Source organism: Coregonus lavaretus (genome assembly GCF_964263955.1).
Source record: "Coregonus lavaretus genome assembly, chromosome: 19".
Classification (NCBI taxonomy): domain Eukaryota; kingdom Metazoa; phylum Chordata; class Actinopteri; order Salmoniformes; family Salmonidae; genus Coregonus; species Coregonus lavaretus.
This window is the reverse complement of record NC_140006.1, coordinates 24,299,729-24,319,580: the sequence shown is the minus strand read 5'-3', so window position 1 is coordinate 24,319,580 and position 19,852 is coordinate 24,299,729. Positions and strand designations below refer to the sequence as shown.

The 19,852-nt window shown below is 42.8% G+C and overlaps 1 protein-coding gene across 1 annotated transcript in view; it reads right to left on the bottom strand.

The window, feature by feature from the left end:
• Positions 1-19,852, bottom strand: part of LOC311147089 (TGF-beta receptor type-1-like) — a 67,201-nt gene that overhangs the window by 17,903 nt on the left and 29,446 nt on the right. Inside the window, exons 2-8 of the mRNA XM_084183716.1 lie at positions 17,222-17,476; positions 13,355-13,591; positions 9,945-10,175; positions 9,374-9,541; positions 8,855-9,011; positions 5,597-5,721; positions 5,151-5,281 (exon numbers count right to left, since the gene is read on the bottom strand). Coding sequence (XP_084039842.1) covers positions 5,151-5,281; positions 5,597-5,721; positions 8,855-9,011; positions 9,374-9,541; positions 9,945-10,175; positions 13,355-13,591; positions 17,222-17,476 — 1,304 coding nt within the window. The remainder of the gene's footprint in view (positions 1-5,150; positions 5,282-5,596; positions 5,722-8,854; positions 9,012-9,373; positions 9,542-9,944; positions 10,176-13,354; positions 13,592-17,221; positions 17,477-19,852) is intronic.

The window sequence follows — 19,852 nt, the reverse complement described above, 5'->3', positions numbered from 1 at the left end:
CTGATGTAAAAACTTGTTGTGAACCTCTCAGCAAACAGTATAATCACCATATCCCAGGATATTATTCAGGAGTGTGCAACATCCCAATGTTAGATAGATTCATCCATGTTATTGTTTATCATGCAGATTTGTCAAGACATTGTAACTTATGAAGCTCATTCTAAAATACAGACGTGATTTCTGTCCCGGGGATAGCACTGTGTGCCAGTCTTCAAATTTAGAACACATTATACTGAACAAAAATATAAAACACAACATGTAAAGTGTTGGTCCTATGTTTCATGAGCTGAAATAAAAGATACCAGAAATGTTCATATGCACAAAAAGCTTATTTCTCTCAAATGTTGTGCACAACATTTGTTTACATTCCTGTTAGTGAGCATTTCTACTTTGCCAAGATAATCCATCCACCTGACATGTGTGGCATATCAAGAAGCTGATTAAACAGCATGATCATTACACAGATGCACCTTGTGCTGGGGACAATAAAAGGCCACTCTAAAATGTGAAGTTTGTCACACAACACACGCCAGCCCAGGACCTCCACATCCGGCTTCTTCACCTGCAGGATCATCTGAGACCAGCCACCCGGACAGCTGATGAAACTGTGGGTTTGCGCAACCGAAGAATGTCTGCACAAACTGTCAAAAACTGTCTCGGTTTTCAACTGTACCGGGCAGATTGCAGACAGGTATATGGTGTCGTGTGGGTGAGTGGTTTGCTGATGTCAACCTTGTGAACAGAGTGCCCCATGGTGGCGGTAGGGTTATGGTACAGGCCACAATCAACAGCCTGATCAACTCTACACGAAGGAGATGTGTCGCGCCGCATGAGGCAAATTATGGTTTTCTGATCCACGCCCCTACCTTTTTTTAAGCTATCTCCGACCAACAGATGCATATCTGTATTCCCAGTCATGTGAAATCTATAGATTAGGGCCTAATGAATTTATTTCAACTGACTGATTTCCTTGTATGAACTGTAACTCAGTAAAATCTTTGAAATTGTTGCATGTTGCTTTTATATTTTTGTTCAGTGTAGTTGAATTAAGTGTTTGTGTAGAGCTGGAACAAAAACCTGTAAACTCCTGTCCTGTCTATGAAAAGAAATAACAACTTTGGCTGTCATTACTAAATTTGCCATCATGTACTGAACAAGCTTATGAATGTTGGAGGTTCATCTCCTGGATATCCCTCACTTGGGAATTACTTATTCGACAGTGGACTGTGTTTTAAAGACTCTTGCACAGATACAGGAATACCAATAAAAATGTTAACATTTATTCAAAGTGTTGATATCTACACGTTTCTAGTTTAGAGGTTTGGGCATCTGGTGACTGCAGATAATCTGTCTAATCCCCTGCAAGGAGAGAGAAAGGCAGCAATAATATTACTATGCTGTATTCATTCCATTGAACATATATTCCTGTATGATATGCATTTATATTGGATATGTTATCCTGTTATCACATGGCAGTATTTGTTTTGTATCCAATGCATTTATCTTACATTAGGATGAAGTAGTCTAGGCCTTCTAATCTAGTTAGATTGCATCATATCACCTTTCAATATTAGTTATCGACGAATATAAAAGCATGTTATCTTGAACATCTGTGTCATTTAATACGCAAGCTTACTCATTCGAAAAAAGTATTATCAGCTCTAATGCAATATTAGCTTCACAGTGAAACCCCACTATTCTGGCTATTGATCATTCTTAGACAGTCAGTAAAATAGCTTATTTAGCTATCTCAAAAAATCATAGTCTGTACAGTCGTGGTCAAAAGTTTTGAGAATGACACAAGTATTGGTTTTCACAAAGTTCGCTGCTTCAGTGTTATGAGATATTTTTGTCAGATGTTACTATTGTATACTATTGTACACTTTCTCTGAAGATTCTCAAGAAGATCTAAAATCTGGATAATCCAAGATTAAGATGGATTTGGACATTTTAGTTGATTATCTCACTTTGACCAACCCTTCCTTAAATCAAATAACATTTTATTTTCACGTGCTTTGTAAACAACAGGTGTAGACTAACAGTGAAATGCTTACTTACGGGCCCTTCCCAACAATGCAGAGTGATAAAACATTTATACAAAAATAGAAAGATAATAACACTAGGAATAAGTACACAATGAGTAATCATAACTTGGCTATATACACGGGGTACCAGTACCGAGTCGATGTGCGAAGTATAATTACAAGCATTCCATAAGTGTCAAAGGCTTTTATTGACAATTATATTACGTTTATGCAAAGAGTCAATATTTGTAGTGTTGACCCTTCTTTTTCAAGACCTCTGCAATCCGCCCTGGAATGCTGTTAATTAACTTCTGGGCCACATCCTGACTGATGGCAGCCCATTCTTGCATAATCAATGCTTGGAGTTTGTCCGAATTTGTGGGTTTTTGTTTGTCCACCCGCCTCTTGAGGATCGACCACAAGTTCTCAATGGGATTAAGGTCTGGGGAGTTTCCTGGCCATGGCCCCGAAATGTCGATGTTTTATTCCCAGAGCCACTTAGTTATCACTTTTTCCTTATGGCAAGGTGCTCCATCATGCTGGAAAAGGCATTGGTCATCACCAAACTGTTCTTGGATGGTTGGGAGAAGTTGCTCTCGGAGGATGTGTTGGTACCATTCTTTATTCATGTCTGTGTTCTTAGGCAAAATTGTGAGTGAGCCCACTCCCTTGGCTGAGAAGCAACCCCACACATGAATGGTCTCAGGATGCTTTACTGCTGGCATGACACAGGACTGATGGTAGCGCTCACCTTGTCTTCTCCGGACAAGGTGTTTTCCGGATGCCCCAAACAATCGGAAAGGGGATTCATCAGAGAAAATGACTTTACCCCAGTCCTCAGCAGTCCAATCCCTGTACCTTTTGCAGAATATCAGTCTGTCCCTGATGATTTTCCTGGAGAGTGGCTTCTTTGCTGCCCTTCTTGACACCAGGCCATCCTCCAAAAGTATTTGCCTCACTGTGCGTGCAGATGCACTTACACCTGCCTGCTGCCATTCCTGAGCAAGCTCTGCACTGGTGGTGCCCCGATCCCGCAGCTGAATCAACTTTAGGAGACGGTCCTGGCGCTTGCTGTACTTTCTTGGGCACCCTGACGCCTTCTTCACAACAATTGAACCTCTCTCCTTGAAGTTCTTGATGATCCGATAAATGGTTGATTTAGGTGCAATCTTACTAGCAGCAATATCCTTGCCTGTGAAGCCCTTTTTGTGCAAAGCAATGATGACGGCACGTGTTTCCTTGCAGGTAACCATGGTTAACAGAGGAAGAACAATGATTTCAAGCACCACCCTCCTTTTAAAGCTTCCAGTCTGTTATTCTAACTCAATCAGACATGACAGAGTGATCTCCAGCCTTGTCCTCGTCAACACTCTCACCTGTGTTAACGAGAGAATCACTGACATGATGGCAGCTTTGTGGCAGGGCTGAAATGCAGTGGAAATGTTTTTTTGGGGATTAAGTTCATTTTCATGTCAAAGAGGGACTTTGCAATTAATTGCAATTCATCTGATCACTCTTCATGACATTCTGGAGTATATAAAACTGAGGCAGCAGACTTTGTGAAAATTTGTATTTGTGTCATTCTCAAAACTTTTGACCACGACTAAGATATCATGCATGCAAGCTTACCGGTCACATCCACAACGATGGAGCAGCAGACCAAGCAATATGCGAGATGAAGACCCTATACTGTAGGATAATTATTCTGGTTGGTGTCAATTTCATTCATTAACTGGTACTGAGGAGATCAATTATGTTACTTGTTTACTTGTTATTCGTGTCAGATATTTCCATTTTGGGATAGGTCACTGAATTGCTAGCACTAGTTGCTCACGCTGCTACAGTGGCTACAATGTGGCTACAAACGTCTCACACTCGGTGGAATGTGAATGTGTTATCACATGATGCTGCCTTTGAATTCCTTCCCAAATGGCAGAAAGCTACTGGAAAAGTGCTACCTACTAAGGTAGGTGCCTTTGGAGGTAGGTAGGCAGCTGCCTTTCGATTGGTTAAATAATAAAAGTAGGCTACACCAACATTAGTTTCCATTCATACAAAGTGTCAAAACGATTGCCCAGCAATGGGCGCGAACTCCTGATGCTCGGAGCCAAAGCGTGCTGATCAGACCACTGCGTTACGGCAGTTCACAATGCTCTAGCAAGCCGTAAACATACTTGATGCTACTTGATGGTGTGAGGTTCATTGGTTTGCAGAGCCTTCCCCAAACCATAGCCCCCTAGGTATGGTACTGCAGTGCATTGTATAGCCTACAAACACTGCTTCCAGCTGCCCCCTGGCGGCAATTCTAAATATTCAATATTTTTTCAAATTCTCCTGCTTTAGGATTATTTTCCTCCTGTGACGAAATGGGTCATATTAAGATCCGACATCTGTATGTATGCACTCACGCAGCCAAGCTGGGAAAATGTTTTCAAGACTTTTAGCATTGGCAACACAGGCAGGTGGAGAGTGAGAGTGAGAGAGAGAGAGAGAGAGAGAGAGAGAGAGAGTGAGAGCAACACTGCTGAAAGAACACCAGTCCATCTCTAGATTTTATTGTGAGGAGCAGCAGAGACGGGTAGAAAGATGGGTCTTCTAGTCATATCTCTGAATGTGTCCCCGATGTGCTCATGTTAATTTAGCTAATTAGCTTTGAGTGATTTAAAACCGCACATTTTCTGCCTCTTTTCTCCAACCGCAGACAGAGTGAAACAAATAGACTGATGGGCCATTTAATATTCACCAGCCTGGCCATCAATCCAGTGGTTTGTTTTACAGCCGGCCTGGGATGCCTAGGCTCTGGCAGCAGCCATTGTAACCTTGCAGGGGATGATGATCCGATTACGATGCTTTATGACTGCAAATTGGATGTAATCTAATTGTCTGTTTCCAAGCAATAAAAATCGCATCAATAAAGAGAGAGAGAGAGTGGATGATGAAGTGGGAAGGCTGCTGGCAGGAAACCAAAGGGGGAGAGAGAGGAGAGAGAGAGAAAGCAAGAAAGCGGAGACCGAGGAGAGGCAGACAGTTAAGAGACCGACCGAGAAACAGAGAGAGGGAGAGAAACAAACGGATGATATTCCCAAGGGAAGTGAAGCAAGACTAGAAGTGCATAGTATGTCATACCTCGCAGCTCTGCCACCTGTTGGGGATGTTGGCCCGTAGTTTCTGGTCACACACCACCCTCCTCATCTCCTCCACCGAGGGGTCTGACTGGACCAGGTCATAGTAGGGCAGCTGGTAGTCCTCGTGGATACCTGGGGAGCAACAGACACGGGATTAGATTAGACACACGCTTACACAGAATACAGGCCAATGGCAATCTAGGAACAAATTCTGACAAAGTGTTGAAAATATCGGAGAATGGCAAATATGATGACTCCAAGCCTTAGAGGGACAGACTAAACTAGAGACAGAGTGAGTCCCACATTAGATCTCAAACGTTGGGCCTTGTGTCAGTGGCAGGCTGAACTGTGTAACAGACATGATGCTTTCAGAAATTAGCCGAGGTCCTTGGGGCCAAAACGACTCACTGTGTGATAAGAGCTAAAAGGAGCATTGTGTTATCTCACCTCCTATTGAGCATCTCCGTGCGATCTCCCAGAACACCAGGCCCATGGCGTAGATGTCTGCACGTTTGAACGACTCAAAATGCTTCATATTAATGGAGTCATCCAGGACTTCAGGTGCCATGTACCTGAGGAGACATTCACCAGACAGTTATCTTTATCCTTTCAGACACAGGGCGACAACATGATCTCTTTATTCACTCTTCATTCTCAAAGAGTATCCTGAGTGACCAGGGTGAACAAATGCCCTCCTAGTTTCGAGGTACTATTCTGTAAAATATGAAATGTTCTATGCTGCTTTAAAATATGAATGTTCTAAAGATGAATATTCTACGCTGACCTTTTCTGATCCAAAGCTCCAATGACGGTCTAAAATGCTGACTTAAACATCCCTGTACAGTCTCAGTCTATTGTCCAATCCTTCACTAGGTGATGATCTGATCGAGGCAAGCCTTGCAGTGTAGTCAGGAGAGTGGCAGCGCAAAGGGCAGGAGAGAGAGCGAGAGAGAGAGAGAAGGGCTGTAGTAGGTTAGTCACATGAATGGTCAAAGCCAGGCAACACTCAGGACTTACATTAACCCCATCACACTGTCACTGACTGCAGTGCAGCGGTGCGTGGTGGGAGGCCCGAGTGTGTGTGCGCATGAGTGTGTGTGAGTAAGTGTGCATGTATGTGTGCCTGAGTTGAAGGGAAGGTTGGCAGCAGACGCACAGAGCGACATAATCAGTGAAGGGGATTGGCTGTGATATGCTCCTGCCCAATGCTTGCTAGTGTCTGCTGAGACCACTGCTCTACACGCCCCGCGATGCAACACATCAGGATCAACATTCCTCCCTCACAGTCCCATCCATCCCTCTGTATAGCCTTAGCTTGATGCAGGTATACATTGTTTTAAACAACCATTTTTGCACCCTCATCAATTATTTTACACATCAAATCTCACATCCTTGCTCATTCCTTTTAGCACTGGAAACTACACTGGAGTGGACACATTGTCCTCTTAATTATAAGACAGAAATAATGTACATTTGTGAGAAATGGCATTAGTGTAGCAAATACAAGTAATGCAGGCAATACTTTAAAAGACATGCTCCGGAACTTTGGCGACTACTAAGTATTTTTAAACCTCCCGCTTTGGGCTGTCAATGTGTAGTTCATTCAGGCATAATCTTTGAGCAGAATTACTGTCTTACCTCAATTAGAAAATCCCTAGTTTGAAAGCGACTTTTCTGGAAGCTGTGCCATTTCCCCTAGATTTCCCCCCCACGTGGGCCAGCCCCCTAGCGATTCGAGTTCTAGCCAATGAGCTTTAGCTCCTTATCATTTGAGTGACAGCTAGCAAGATGCACACAGCAGAGCGAGAGCAATATGTGACATAGTACACCATTTCTGGGGTCCACTTTTGGCTCATGAGCTCTACTTTCAGAACTACTGGCTAAAAAGTATACAAAAGTACCGGAGAATCTTTAAACTTCTACCTGAGAAGTGTAATGGGCCAAACAGATCAGATAGCAATCCTTTGCCAACACATGCTCCTTCTACGGAGCTGTTTAAGATTTCAGTGATAAAGCTGTATCCACTCCTCAGCACTCTCTCTCCCCCCATCACTCCTCAGCTCTCTCACTATCACTCACAGGCATTTAATATCAACAGGCTCAATGACTCAGATGTGATTTTCCCTGACGGCACACTAGTAAGGGCATACACAGCCGTGTGGATTAAGGGATCAGAGAAAAACAATGTAACCTGCACTCAAGTAGAGTTATAGTTAATCTAAAGAAGATGTCAAATTACGTCATATTTCTCTCTCCATCTGTGTGTCTATATGTGTTTCAAGTTGTATTAGTCGTATACGGGATACACATGGTATACACTGTCCAACGAAATGCTTACTTGCAGGTTCCTTCGACAACGCAACAATAATAAGAAATAATAAAACATAAGAATACAAAACAAAGTAAATGGCTCAGTGGAATATAATAAAACATTAGCATGAGAATAAACATTTAGAATAAACATTTTAGCATAAGTATAATACATGAATGCGCATGTGTGTATCCCCCCCCAGACAATGGTTTCCCTGTGCAGTAGGGCTGTCCCTGACAAAAAAAGATACAGTTGTCTGTTCTTTCGACCAATCAATTGGTCAACATTTTTAAACGTGTATTTTTACATATACACACACACCATATGTGTTTGAATAAAATCAACTATACTGAACAAAAATATAAATGCAACGATTTCAAAGATATAAGGAAATCAGTCAATTGAAATAAATTCATTAGGCCCTAATCTATGGATTTCACATGACTGGGCAGGGGTGCAGCCATTGGTGGGCCATGGAGGGCATAGGCCCACTGGGGAGCCAGGCCCAGCCAATTAGAATGATTTTCCCCCCCACAAAAGGGCTTTATTACAACCAGAAATACTCCTCAGCACCCCCCCCTCAGACGATCCCGCAAGTGAAGAAGCAGAATGTGGCGGTCCTGAGCTGGCGTGATTACATGTGGTCTGCGGTTATGAGGCCGGTTGGACATACTGCCAAATTCTCTAAAACAACATTGGATTCAGTTTATGGTAGAGAAATGAACATTCAATTCTCTGGGAACAGCTCTGGTGGACATTTCTGCAGTCAGCATGCCAATTGCACGTTCCCTCAAAACTTGAGACATCTGTGGCATTGTGTTGTGTGACAAAACTTCACATTTTAAAGTGGCCTTGAAGGCGCACTGAAGATTGTTACAGAACTGCGGACAGCGACCACTATCCAACGCAGGAGAAAGCGCATTTGTTATAAAATAATATGATCTTTATTGCACCATTCTTTTTACATAATATTACAATATACAATTTCAGTATCACATGTCTTATGCCCAAAAAGCATATGCGTTTTGTTTTGCCGGATGCCTAGCCCGCATTTTCCGTACGGTAAAGCAACACACGAGTTGAAAATATTGAACGCATGCGGTACACAGGACGCACCACAGCCTAGTGCAGCACCCCCAACGTAGTGTTGCGGACTGCTCCATTGACAATGAATGACTTCCGCCAGAACGCCAAGAGTTTGATGCATCTGGTGGACATGAGGTCTTAGAGTGATGGACTTGTGCCATCCCAGTGGGCTCCGCAATGGATTAGTCCACTGAGACAGGCACGTATCAGACAGGTGTCTACAAAAAAAAAAATTCAACTGCTTGACTAAAGAAATCTTGGTCAACCAAAAGCCTAAATGGGGTCAGCCCTACTGTGCAGCCAGTCACCTCTTGGTTCCCACTCTGTGATTGGGGGCGATGTCGATGGTGTCGGTGGCGGAGTCGTGGCGGACAGCCAATCCCAGGTCAGCAATGCAGCAGGTACCATTCTTCTTCACCAGGATGTTCTTAGATTTCAGGTCGCGGTGGGCGATAGCTGGTTTACCTGGCGGGAGAGGGGGGAGAGGGTAATGAGTAAAAAGAGAGGGAGAGAGAGAGAGAGAGAGAGAGAGAGAGAGAGAGAGAGAGAGAGAGAGAGAGAGAGAGAGAGAGAGAGAGAGAGAGAGAGAGAGAGAGAGAGAGAGAGAGAGAGAGAGAGAGAGAGAGAGAGAGAGAGAGAGAGAGAGAGAGAGAGAGAGAGAGAGAGAGAGAGAGAGAGAGAGAGAGAGAGAGAGAGAGAGAGAGAGAGAGAGAGAGAGAGCTATACAGAGAAAGGAAAAGCTGAGTGCAGAGTAAAATCACTACATTTCATAACTCTATATGTATGTTATGTGGATACATGTGCCACATTTGATTGGTCCTCCTCACCTTGCGTGCCGACGATCTCCATGTGCAGGTGAGCCAGGCCGCTGGAGGTGGACAGGGACAGCTTAATCATGCCCTCCACTGTCACCGTGTACCTGTTCAAGTAGTCAAACAGGGAGCCGTGCTCATGGTAATCTGATACCAGCCACAGCTGGGTCCATGTGCCGTTATCTTAGAGGAGAGCAAGGAGAGCGAGTGAGCTACCATATCCTATTCCACAGGGAAACACTTTACATAATGCCTGCATTTACAACAGATTATCTCATCAGTGAAAGGCTGCCTGCTAGCATCCTGACAATACTGTCTGGGTCCCAGCCAAATACACAGTTCTGCTTGTCAGCTGCTTTAGGCATGTGTGGCTTCTAGGTACACTGACACAAAATTAAGAGCATTATAGAAGTCATAGAAAATAGAACCAGTACTGGGTCATGTTCAGTTGGGCACACTGTAGCAAAACATTTTGCAACAGAACATACACATCTGGGCTCTTATTGGACAAGTTCAGAAAGTACCTTACTGTTTCTAAACGTTTTCTCCCTAATGAACACAACCCTGGCCCAATGTGCCCTCTGACCTTTGTTGTCGGCGGCGATGAAGCCCAGGATGTTCTCATGGCGCAGCATGACCGTCTGGTAAATCTCAGCCTCGCGGAACCACGATCGCTCCTCCCGAGATGAGAAGATCTTGACGGCCACCTCCTCTCCTCGCCAGCGGCCCCGCCACACCTCTCCGAACCTCCCCTTCCCGATGCTCTCCTGCAGGATAATGGTCCTTGCTATGGTCCTCTGCACCAGCAGGGGCAGGCCTGCAGGGGGGGATGGAGAGAGAGCACAGTTATCATGAGGCAAGGGTTTTAGGATAAGTTTGAAAGCAGTTTTATACAGCCATGAGAGAGGAACTTGCAACTGTGATAGTGGTTGTGTGGAAAAGACACACCAAAATGGAACGTGTCTTTCTGTCGATAAAATCCAATGTGTACACAAAACCAGATTTCAAGAACATTGAGGGAGACAGATGTACAGTAAGACAACATAATCAACAAGTCAGACCTGCAGCTATTCTGTTTCAAAGACGTATAACAAAAAGTTTCTGAGAATATAACAAATTAACATTGTCTTCAGTGTCCTCTCATTCTCTAATTTGGAGGTCCTCTGTCTGTCTGGTTTCATCTGGTGTAGATGTCCATAAAACAGTATAGAGAGTGCTTCTGCCCACGTTCCGGCTGGTCTGCATTCTTTCCATTCTCTTAAACCTGGGCATTAAACTCAATGAGCGGAGAGAATAGCCAGCAAGTTGGTGCCAGTTCGATGGGCAGAGAAAAACAAATACTGTCCCGACCTCACTTCAATAGAGGGTACATTTTTTAAGCAAACTTCCATTGTCCTATCAAGGATAATTTCCAGTTCTATGGACAGTTAATGTAAAAGCACTCACAGAGGATGATGGCCACACATGACATGTTAACACATCAAAAGGGTTGGATGTAAGAGTGTGTGATGAGGCTATGATGATAGCTTTGACCTACAGTTGAAGTCGGAAGTTTACATACACTTAGGTTGGAGTCATTAAAACTCGTTTTTCAACCACTCCACACATTTCTTGGTAACAAACTATAGTTTTGGCAAGTCGGTTAAGACATCTACTTTGTGCATGACACAAGTCATTTTTCCAACAATTGTTTACAGACAGATTATTTCACTTATAATTCACTGTATCACAATTCCGGTGGGTCAGAAGTTTACATACACTAAGTTGACTGTGCCTTTAAACAGCTTGGAAAATTCCAGAAAATGATGTCATGGTTTCTGATAGGCTAATTGACATCATTTGAGTCAATTGGAGGTGTACCTGTGGATGTATTTTAAGGCATACCTTCAAACTCAGTGCCTCTTAGCTTGACATCATGGGAAAATCAAAAGAAATCAGCCAAGACCTCAGAAAATAGTTTTAGACCTCCACAAGTCTGGTTCATCCTTGGGAGCAATTTCCAAACACCTGAAGGTAGCACGTTCAACTGTACAAACAATAGTACGCAAGTATAAACACCATGGGACCACGCAGCCGTGATACCACTCAGGAAGGAGATGTGTTCTGTCTCCTAGAGATGAACGTACTTTGGTGTGAAAAGTGCAAATCAGTCCCAGAACAACAGCAAAGGACCTTGTGAAGATGCTGGAGGAAACAGGTACAAAAGTATCTATTTCCACAGTAAAACGAGTCCTATATCGACATAACCTGAAAGGCCGCTCAGCAAGGAAGAAGCCACTGCTCCAAAACCGCCATAAAAAAGCCAGACTACGGTTTACAACTGCACATGGGGACAAAGATCGTACTTTTTGGAGAAATGTCCTCTGGTCTGATGAAAAAAAAATAGAACTGTTTGGCCATAATGACCATCGTTATGTTTAGAGGAAAAAGGGGGTGGCTTGCAAGCCGAAGAACATCATAATAATAATAATAATAATAATAATAATAATAATAATATGCCATTTAGCAGACGCTTTTATCCAAAGCGACTTACAGTCATGTGTGCATACATTTTTAGGTATGGGTGGTCCCGGGGATCGAACCCACTACCCTGGCGTTACAAGCGCCATGCTCTACCAATTGAGCTACATCATCCCAACCGTGAAGCACGGGGGTGGCAGCATCATGCTGTGGGGGTGCTTTGCTGCAGGAGGGACTGGTGCACTTCACAAAATAGATGGCATCATGAGGATGGAAAATTATGTGGATATATTGAAGCAACATCTCAAGACATCAGTCAGGAAGTTAAAGCTTTGTCGCAAATGGGTCTTCCAAATGGACAATGACCCCAAGCATGCTTCCAAAGTTGTGGCAAAATGGCTTAAGGACAACAAGGTCAAGGTATTGGAGTGGCCATCACAAAGCTCTGACCTCAATCCTACAGAAAATGTGTGGGCAGAACTGAAAAAGCGTGTGCGAGCAAGGAGGCCTACAATCCTGACTCAGTTACACCAGCTCTGTCAGGAGGAATGGGCCAAAATTCACCCAACTTATTGTGGGAAGCTTGTGGAAGGCTACCCGAAACATTTGACGCAAGTTAAACAATTTAAAGGCAATGCTAGCAAATACTAATTGAGTGTATGTAAACTTCTTACCCACTGGAAATGTGATGAAAGAAATAAAAGCTGAAATAAATCATTCTCTCTACTACTATTCTGACATTTCACATTCTTAAAATAAAGTGGTGATCCTAACTGACTTAAGACAGGGAATATTTACTAGGATTAAATGTCAGGAATTGTGAAAAACTGAGTTTAAATGTATTTGGCTAAGGTGTATGTAAACTTCCGACTTCAACTGTATGTGATTGTAAGCATTAATTAGATTATATTTCTCTGATTTAATGACGGTCCTTGTCTGGTAGCACTATGTCCCAGTCTAGCCGGCTGCTAAACTGATGTATTAATGAACACACGTCTCCTTATCATTCACTGAATCATTCATAGCGAAGATCATTTCCAGCAGCATATTGGCTCTCATTTCGCGAACCGCTCTATTGGAATGTAACAACTGAAGAGTATTGAACAACTTCTTCAATACAACCCACTGAGTAGATGACAAACTAAGCGCTCGCAAGGTCAGTATTGCAGCTCTATGGAAACAACTTCTAAGCCTTTTCAGAACAACTTACATAACCAGTCAGTAAATGACAGACTTGTGCATTGGGCTGATATAGCTGTGTCCAAAGCCTCCAAAGTATCCACCTCTAGATGGAACACTTAAATCAATCCTAAGGGAGATTATAGCACTCCAAAGTGTGAAACCTGTATTGGTAAGGAGATGGGACACCATTATGTTAGCTTCAGGAACATCTTAATGAAGATAAAACTGGACATTTTGTACAGAGCATTATGCGTACTGTAGTAGATCATGCTACACCTCCTCTAAGCTCAGCAATCTGTTGAAAATGTATCTCACAAATGGTGTGATGAATGTACATCAAACTACAAAACCCACCTGATCCGGAGCCTGAGGTGGTCATGTCGTAGATGAGGTCTTTGAGGGTGTGGCCATCGGCCAGGAAGGGATGGTCCATTGCAGGGTCTTCCTCATTGGGCACACGGCGGTGGACGACAGAGCGGCTGTGGCACACGTAGAACACCAGCAGCAGCACGAAGCACAGCACACACACCGGCCCCGCGATGACGGCCGCCAGGGCCACTGGGCTCAGGGGAGGTGTACGGGCTGTGGGGACTAAGAAGGGGGGAGGGGGTGTTCCAATCGCTGATTACTTTTTTGTACAACACCCCTCATTTTGATGTCCCCACAAACGACTTCAACGATAAGCCGTCAGGCCGTCTCTGTCTTAAGTATGTAGCAAACATAGAGCAGCAGAACAATTCTGTTTGAGTCAACAATCGCAGGAAATCAGTCATACTCATTACTTGATGTTTAGTCTGTCCGTAAGAGACAGTTTCCATCAAAACAACTTCCTTACATAATACACACAGCTTTTTTGGGAGTGATAACATAAAGCAGGAACTGATAGGATTCCTTTGAAAACATTGCAACAGCCTTGTTGAAACAACAAAAGCATTTCCCAATACTGGCTAGACTTTCTCAGATTGACTTGCTGAGAATCAGAAAAGTGTAATCTGCACACAGCGCTGAGACGTGAGGGTGATCAAATATTAAATGGTACTTTAAGTCAGGCGCTTTCTGTTCTCAGAATAAGGGCCGTCGTGGGACTTCATTATGACGAATCAAAACATGCTTCTGGAGCTTTTAAACCGTTCAACTGCCTGGCCACTACCTGTCAAATCTTTCCAATATTCACAGCTGCACACATACAGAGGAAGTATTACTAATGGCTCTGCTATTGCTGTGACACAGCTGAACGACAGTATGGCGAGACAGAGAATATCTGCTGAATATCATACTGAAAAGCACAGCATGGAGGCAGTTTCAGACCCATGACCAAGAATGGCAGCAGTGAGGTGCTTCTTTCTGACCACAAGAGCTAAACCTGACAGCGTGTCCAGGCAGGGACATTGCCTCAGACATAAACAATATTCAGTGACATATAGAGCCAGTTTCCTTATCACAGATTAACCCTCTAGAGTCTAAACCCTGTCTAAGCCGGCAGCTTATTTGATGAAACATTGAATTTGGCATTAATGCTATTAGCCAATAGAAATGCATTGAATAACAGATTCACTACATGGAACAACAGATAGCCAAAAAAACTAATCAAAAGGACGTTTGTTCTGAAGTGTCTGTCCTATACCTGAGAGATATAAGAAATCAGGAAACACGGATATGCATTTAACCCCTTATTTTAGGCACTAACTATCTCCATATATACATCCATTCATTTTTTTAACTAGTACTGGTCTTGTGAGCAAGTACGTGTTCGTGAGAGTCATCTTGCCAGAGATGTCATAGTAGTTTGTAGGCCAAACTGTTCGGACGCTACAGACGTTTTCGTGAGAAGACCGATTTTCGGGATGTCTAGGTCTGACAAACACCCCTCCAGCTCTGCCACTTGTCACCGCAGATGTGGAAGGGCGATATCGGCCGATACGGTGGATTGAGATGCAGCCCATGCAAAACAACATATCTTGCTTAAACATACAGATTTTTTTTTAGGGATGACCCCATTTAGTCGACTGTTCGATTGTTTGGTCGATAGGCTGGCTGTTGGTCAGCCCAGATTATTTTAGTCGAGCAGTGGCAAATATATATAAATAATGTATGGCACACGAGACACCCGTCTGACTCATGCCTGTCTGAGTGGACTAATCCATTGCGGCGGCCACGAGGATGGCACACCAGTATCACCAGTAGTACATTCACTGTTAATTCCCATAATTTCTAATCTACAATGTTTGTTTGGTTACGGTAATTACAGTCTTACCGTTGTCATTGTAGGAGTGGACACGTTGTTTGCAGAGCGCACAACCTAGGCTACACTTGTTTTCATTTCATTCCATTTATGAGTTTTCAATTTATTCATTTGTTTGGAGTGCTCCTGTCAATCTTCAGTAAGGACACACACCTGATTACGCATAGAAGAAGGCCTAGGCTATCTGGCTTGTGCGCAAATGTAGAGACTTATAAATGCCCATTTGGGGATCTGATACTATTTCTGATTGTCTTAACTCACCATCACTGTGTAGCTTCTCAAAGTAATTTTTTCTTTGCCTCAAACAGCAAGTAAACAAAGTCTGTTTTTACATCCATTGAGAATGACAATAGTTCCTCAACAATCTTTCCTGCTCTCTCCCTTTCGATAACCACTCAGCATGAAAGGGGAATAAAATGTTATGCTCTGATCCGGCGGAAACGTCATAAAATAGGCCTACCTGATTACTTCTTATCCCTTGCGCAAATAGCCTACAGTTGTGTCTTTCCGGAGCTCACTGGCCCAGGAAACTGAGGGCCCAGAATATTTTATTAAATGTTGCAAGTTTTCTAGCACCAGCTTCAGGCCAGACCAAGTTAATAGTTGATACAATGTTTCAAGTTCCTTGCAGACAGGCCATGCGTAGCCAATGTGATTTATAGGATATATATTTTTATCCTGATATTTTCTACCTACAGGCTACAAAGTTTTTTGATTTGTTGGCTTTATGTAGGCTATTGTTACATATTGGCAATGGACAATAGTTACTTTTAGATTTCTATCATTTTAATTTGATAGAATTTTGATTAACCACATGACATTGATTTTGAGATATGAAGACTTTATTATAAATTAAATTAAACTGTTCCACGAAAATGTGCACATGAAAATCATAACTGGCAAACAGATCAGTAGAAATGATACGATAAAGTGGCACTCCAAATGGAAAATGTTGCCGACTGGTTTTTTTTTTTTTTTTTCTGGGGGGATGGATCAGCTTAATATTGCAGATAGATTGTATCTTCTATCAATGTAATTGTCTGCATCACTTCCAATCCCCCATGTTTTTTTTATTTTTTATATATATATATATTCCCCTTTATTACTTTTCAACCCCACCATCCTTTCCCTACTTGGAGTAAATTAGTGAACAACAACGCCCAGGCCTCTACTTCCGGTCTATAATTACTATCTACACCTTATGGACAGAGTTAATTTTACAATAATTCTATATCTAGGCGTAGGCAAGCCGACTGTTGGTGTAGCCTATTACCGGTAACTTCAGGAGTATAACGGCAGAATCTGCAAAGGCCAGCAGCAGGAGGAGGGTCGAGAATTTTTTTTTGCTCTTCTGGTTAGGCTACATTGATCTCTGACTCCCTCTTTAGTTATTTGTGTGTCTTCATTTTTAATCGCAGTGCTTAAGGCATCAGACAAGCTACATATAGTTGATTTTATTCAAACATAGGGTGGGTCTATATACCAATCGATTGGTCGAAAGAATAGACGACTCTCGGTCGACCAAACGGTTTGTGCCGTCATTCTGTTACCAAACTTTGCATCTGCACTGTTCTTCGAGTAAATGTATTTTTTTTAATGTTCAGTGGAAATTGTAGTCCTTGTGCATAGTAGTCCTTGTGCATAGAGTTGTATGGTTTGTTTAACTTTGCAGTCATTGGTTTTTGTTTGACATGCACTCTAAAGTGAAAAATTGGAGTCTTGATGTCACTGTTACCGTGTTATTGCCCATTCCTAACCCCTACCCCAAAACATTTTTGTAAATCTGAAATGATTGGGAAAGTATAAGCAATATGGTAATATGATGGGCAACATTTTTACCATTCAACTTCCTATCCACTCCCTTCAGATCTACACAGTTGCACTGCACATGAGGTAGGTGCCTATGAACTAGTGGTGGATTTGGGACTGGGCATGCGAGTGTGTGAGAGATGAGACTTCGAGCCATATCAGACACTTACATGTCAACGAGTAGTCGCCGGGGTCGGAGTCTTTGTTACACATGTCTGTGTTGCAGCAGACAGGGACCACCCCAGTGTTCTCCTTTTTCGAGGGGGCGCAGACAAACGGCCTGTCCTTAGGGATGAGGTCTGCCTCAGGTAAACACATGCTCCCCTGTGCCACCATCTTACTGCCCGACTTCACGAAGGACACAAAGCACAGGCCGTCCGTGTAGCAGGTGCTGTTACTACACCACTGGCAGTGGCACTGCAACGCTAAAGCAGGAGAGAGAGAAAGGTTGTTAGTGATTACACAGAATACAGAAACAGAATGGACATGGGTCTTTCTATAAACTAAGGTAGCCATGAGCATTTCTTGGAGTGGACAACTGTTTGGAGCTGTTACAATGTAATTAATGATCATTAGCCTTTTTTTGGTGTGAATACATTAAGCTATGAAAAGGGGGAACATCGATACATTCAATATAATTCATGAGTTGAATCAAAACCTATGTTTAAACTAGGGGTGTTAACGTTTAAACGTTAAAACGAAGTTGGGATCATTAACATTAAGAAAAATCACTAACAAAGAAAATAAGTTTTTTTACCCATTTAATTACAATCACAGTGCAGTTATCACAAAATATTATTTTCTGTGTTATAGCCGATTGGCTGTAAAGGCCTGGGAAAGTTGTGTAATTCAAATAAAACCAGAGGAAAAGGTTAACTTTAGGCTACTTTGGTGAATTTGCAAGGCTTGCAAGATGCAGAATACCAAAACATAGAGTGCATTCAGAAAGTATTCAGACCAGTTCTTCTGTGGAGATGGGAGAACCTTCCAGAAGGACAATCATCTCTGCAGCACTCCACCAATCAGGTGTTTACGGTAGAGTGGCCAGATGGAAGCCACTCCTCAGTAAAAAGGACATGACAGCTCGCTTGGAGTTTGCCAAAAGGCACCTAAAGGACTCTCAGATCATGAGAAACAAGATTCTCTGGTCTGATGAAACCAAGATTGAACTCTTTGGCCTGAATGCCAAGCGTCACGTCTGGAGGAAACCAGGCACTGCTCATCACCAGGCCAATACCATCCCTACAGTGAAACATGGGGGTGGCAGCATCATGCTGTGGGGATGTTTTTCAGCGGCAGGGATTGGGAAACTAGTCAGGATTGAGGGAAAGATGAACGGAGCAAAGTACAGAGAGATCCTTGATGAAAACCTGCTCCAGAGTGCTCAGGACCTCAGACTGGGGCGAAGGTTCACCTTCCAACAGGACAACGACCCTAGGCACACAGCCAAGACAACGCAGGAGTGGCTTAGGGACAAGTCTCTGAATGTCCTTGAGTGGCCCAGCCAGAGCCCGGACTTTAACCCAATCGAACATCTCTGGAGAGACCTGAAAATAGCTGTACAGCGATGCTCCCCATGCAACCTGAGAGCTTGAGAGGATCTGCAGAGAAGAATGGGAGATACAGGTGTGCAAAGCTTGTAGCGTCATACCCAAGAAGTCGCAAGGCTGTAATCGCTGCCAAAGGTGCTTCAACAAAGTACTGAGTAAAGGGTCAGAATACTTATGTAAATGTAATATTTCTGTTTGTATTTTTTTATAAAATGTGCAAGAATTTCTAAAAACCAGTTTTTGCTTTGTCATTATGGGGTAGTGTGTAGATTGAGGATTATATATAAATGTAAAAAAACAAAAACAGAATAAGGCTGTAACGTAACAAAATGTGGAAAAAGTCAAGGGGTTTGAATACTTTCTGAAATGCACTGTATGAGCACGTTTCCGCCTGCCCGTTCCCCCTCTCCCTCGCACTGGCCTGCCTGCTCAGTCTCTTCGCTAATGATGCAAGTGTCTGTTCAGTGTTCCGTCTGTTGCGTGTAGAATATCCTAGCCTATTCATTGCACCGATGTTGCAGGAATACAGATTGCCTCATAATATGAAATTACAGTAGGCTACCGGTAGCCTTTATTGATGAACCTTTTCATACATAATGGAACGTGGCTCCTTGAAAATGCCTCAGCTACGGCATGTTTGTTTGTCTGTCTGTTAGGCTACACTACAGATTTTTAAATGCTGACACAAAACCTTCTCTGGCTATATGAATGGGCATTTTACTTGTCTGTAAAGCAATGAGGCTTCTGAAGCGGGACTAACATCCATCACTAGGTCACCTAGAACTGTCAATCAAATAATATTGAGCTCCTGCCTGCTGCCTGTGTGCAGATCAATCTCTCCTAAAAAGTGTGTTATATACTGAGACATTTAGTATAAATAAAACCCATCTAGCTACCATACCATAAAAAACAGCATTAAAAACAACAACAGCTGCACATCAATCAGTGACGTTTATTGTTAGGGAAAAAATACAGAAAATGTTATGCTGGAGTAGAATTTTAGTCACTTTTTGTTTTTTTGTTGTCTGAAAAGTTACCAATTGTTGCTATCGACATGTTACTGTAGCTGCGTTCTGTCTGTAAAAGGGCTGCGGTAGATATAACTTCATTGCCCAGCCCTAGCGGTCATACATACGTAATAGGACCATTAATCTGGATTGTAAATTGACGTGGATTTGTAAAAAAAATGTATCTTGTTTTAACAGAAAACTGCTAAAAAATAATGCAGTTTGAACATTAAGCAAAGTTTTT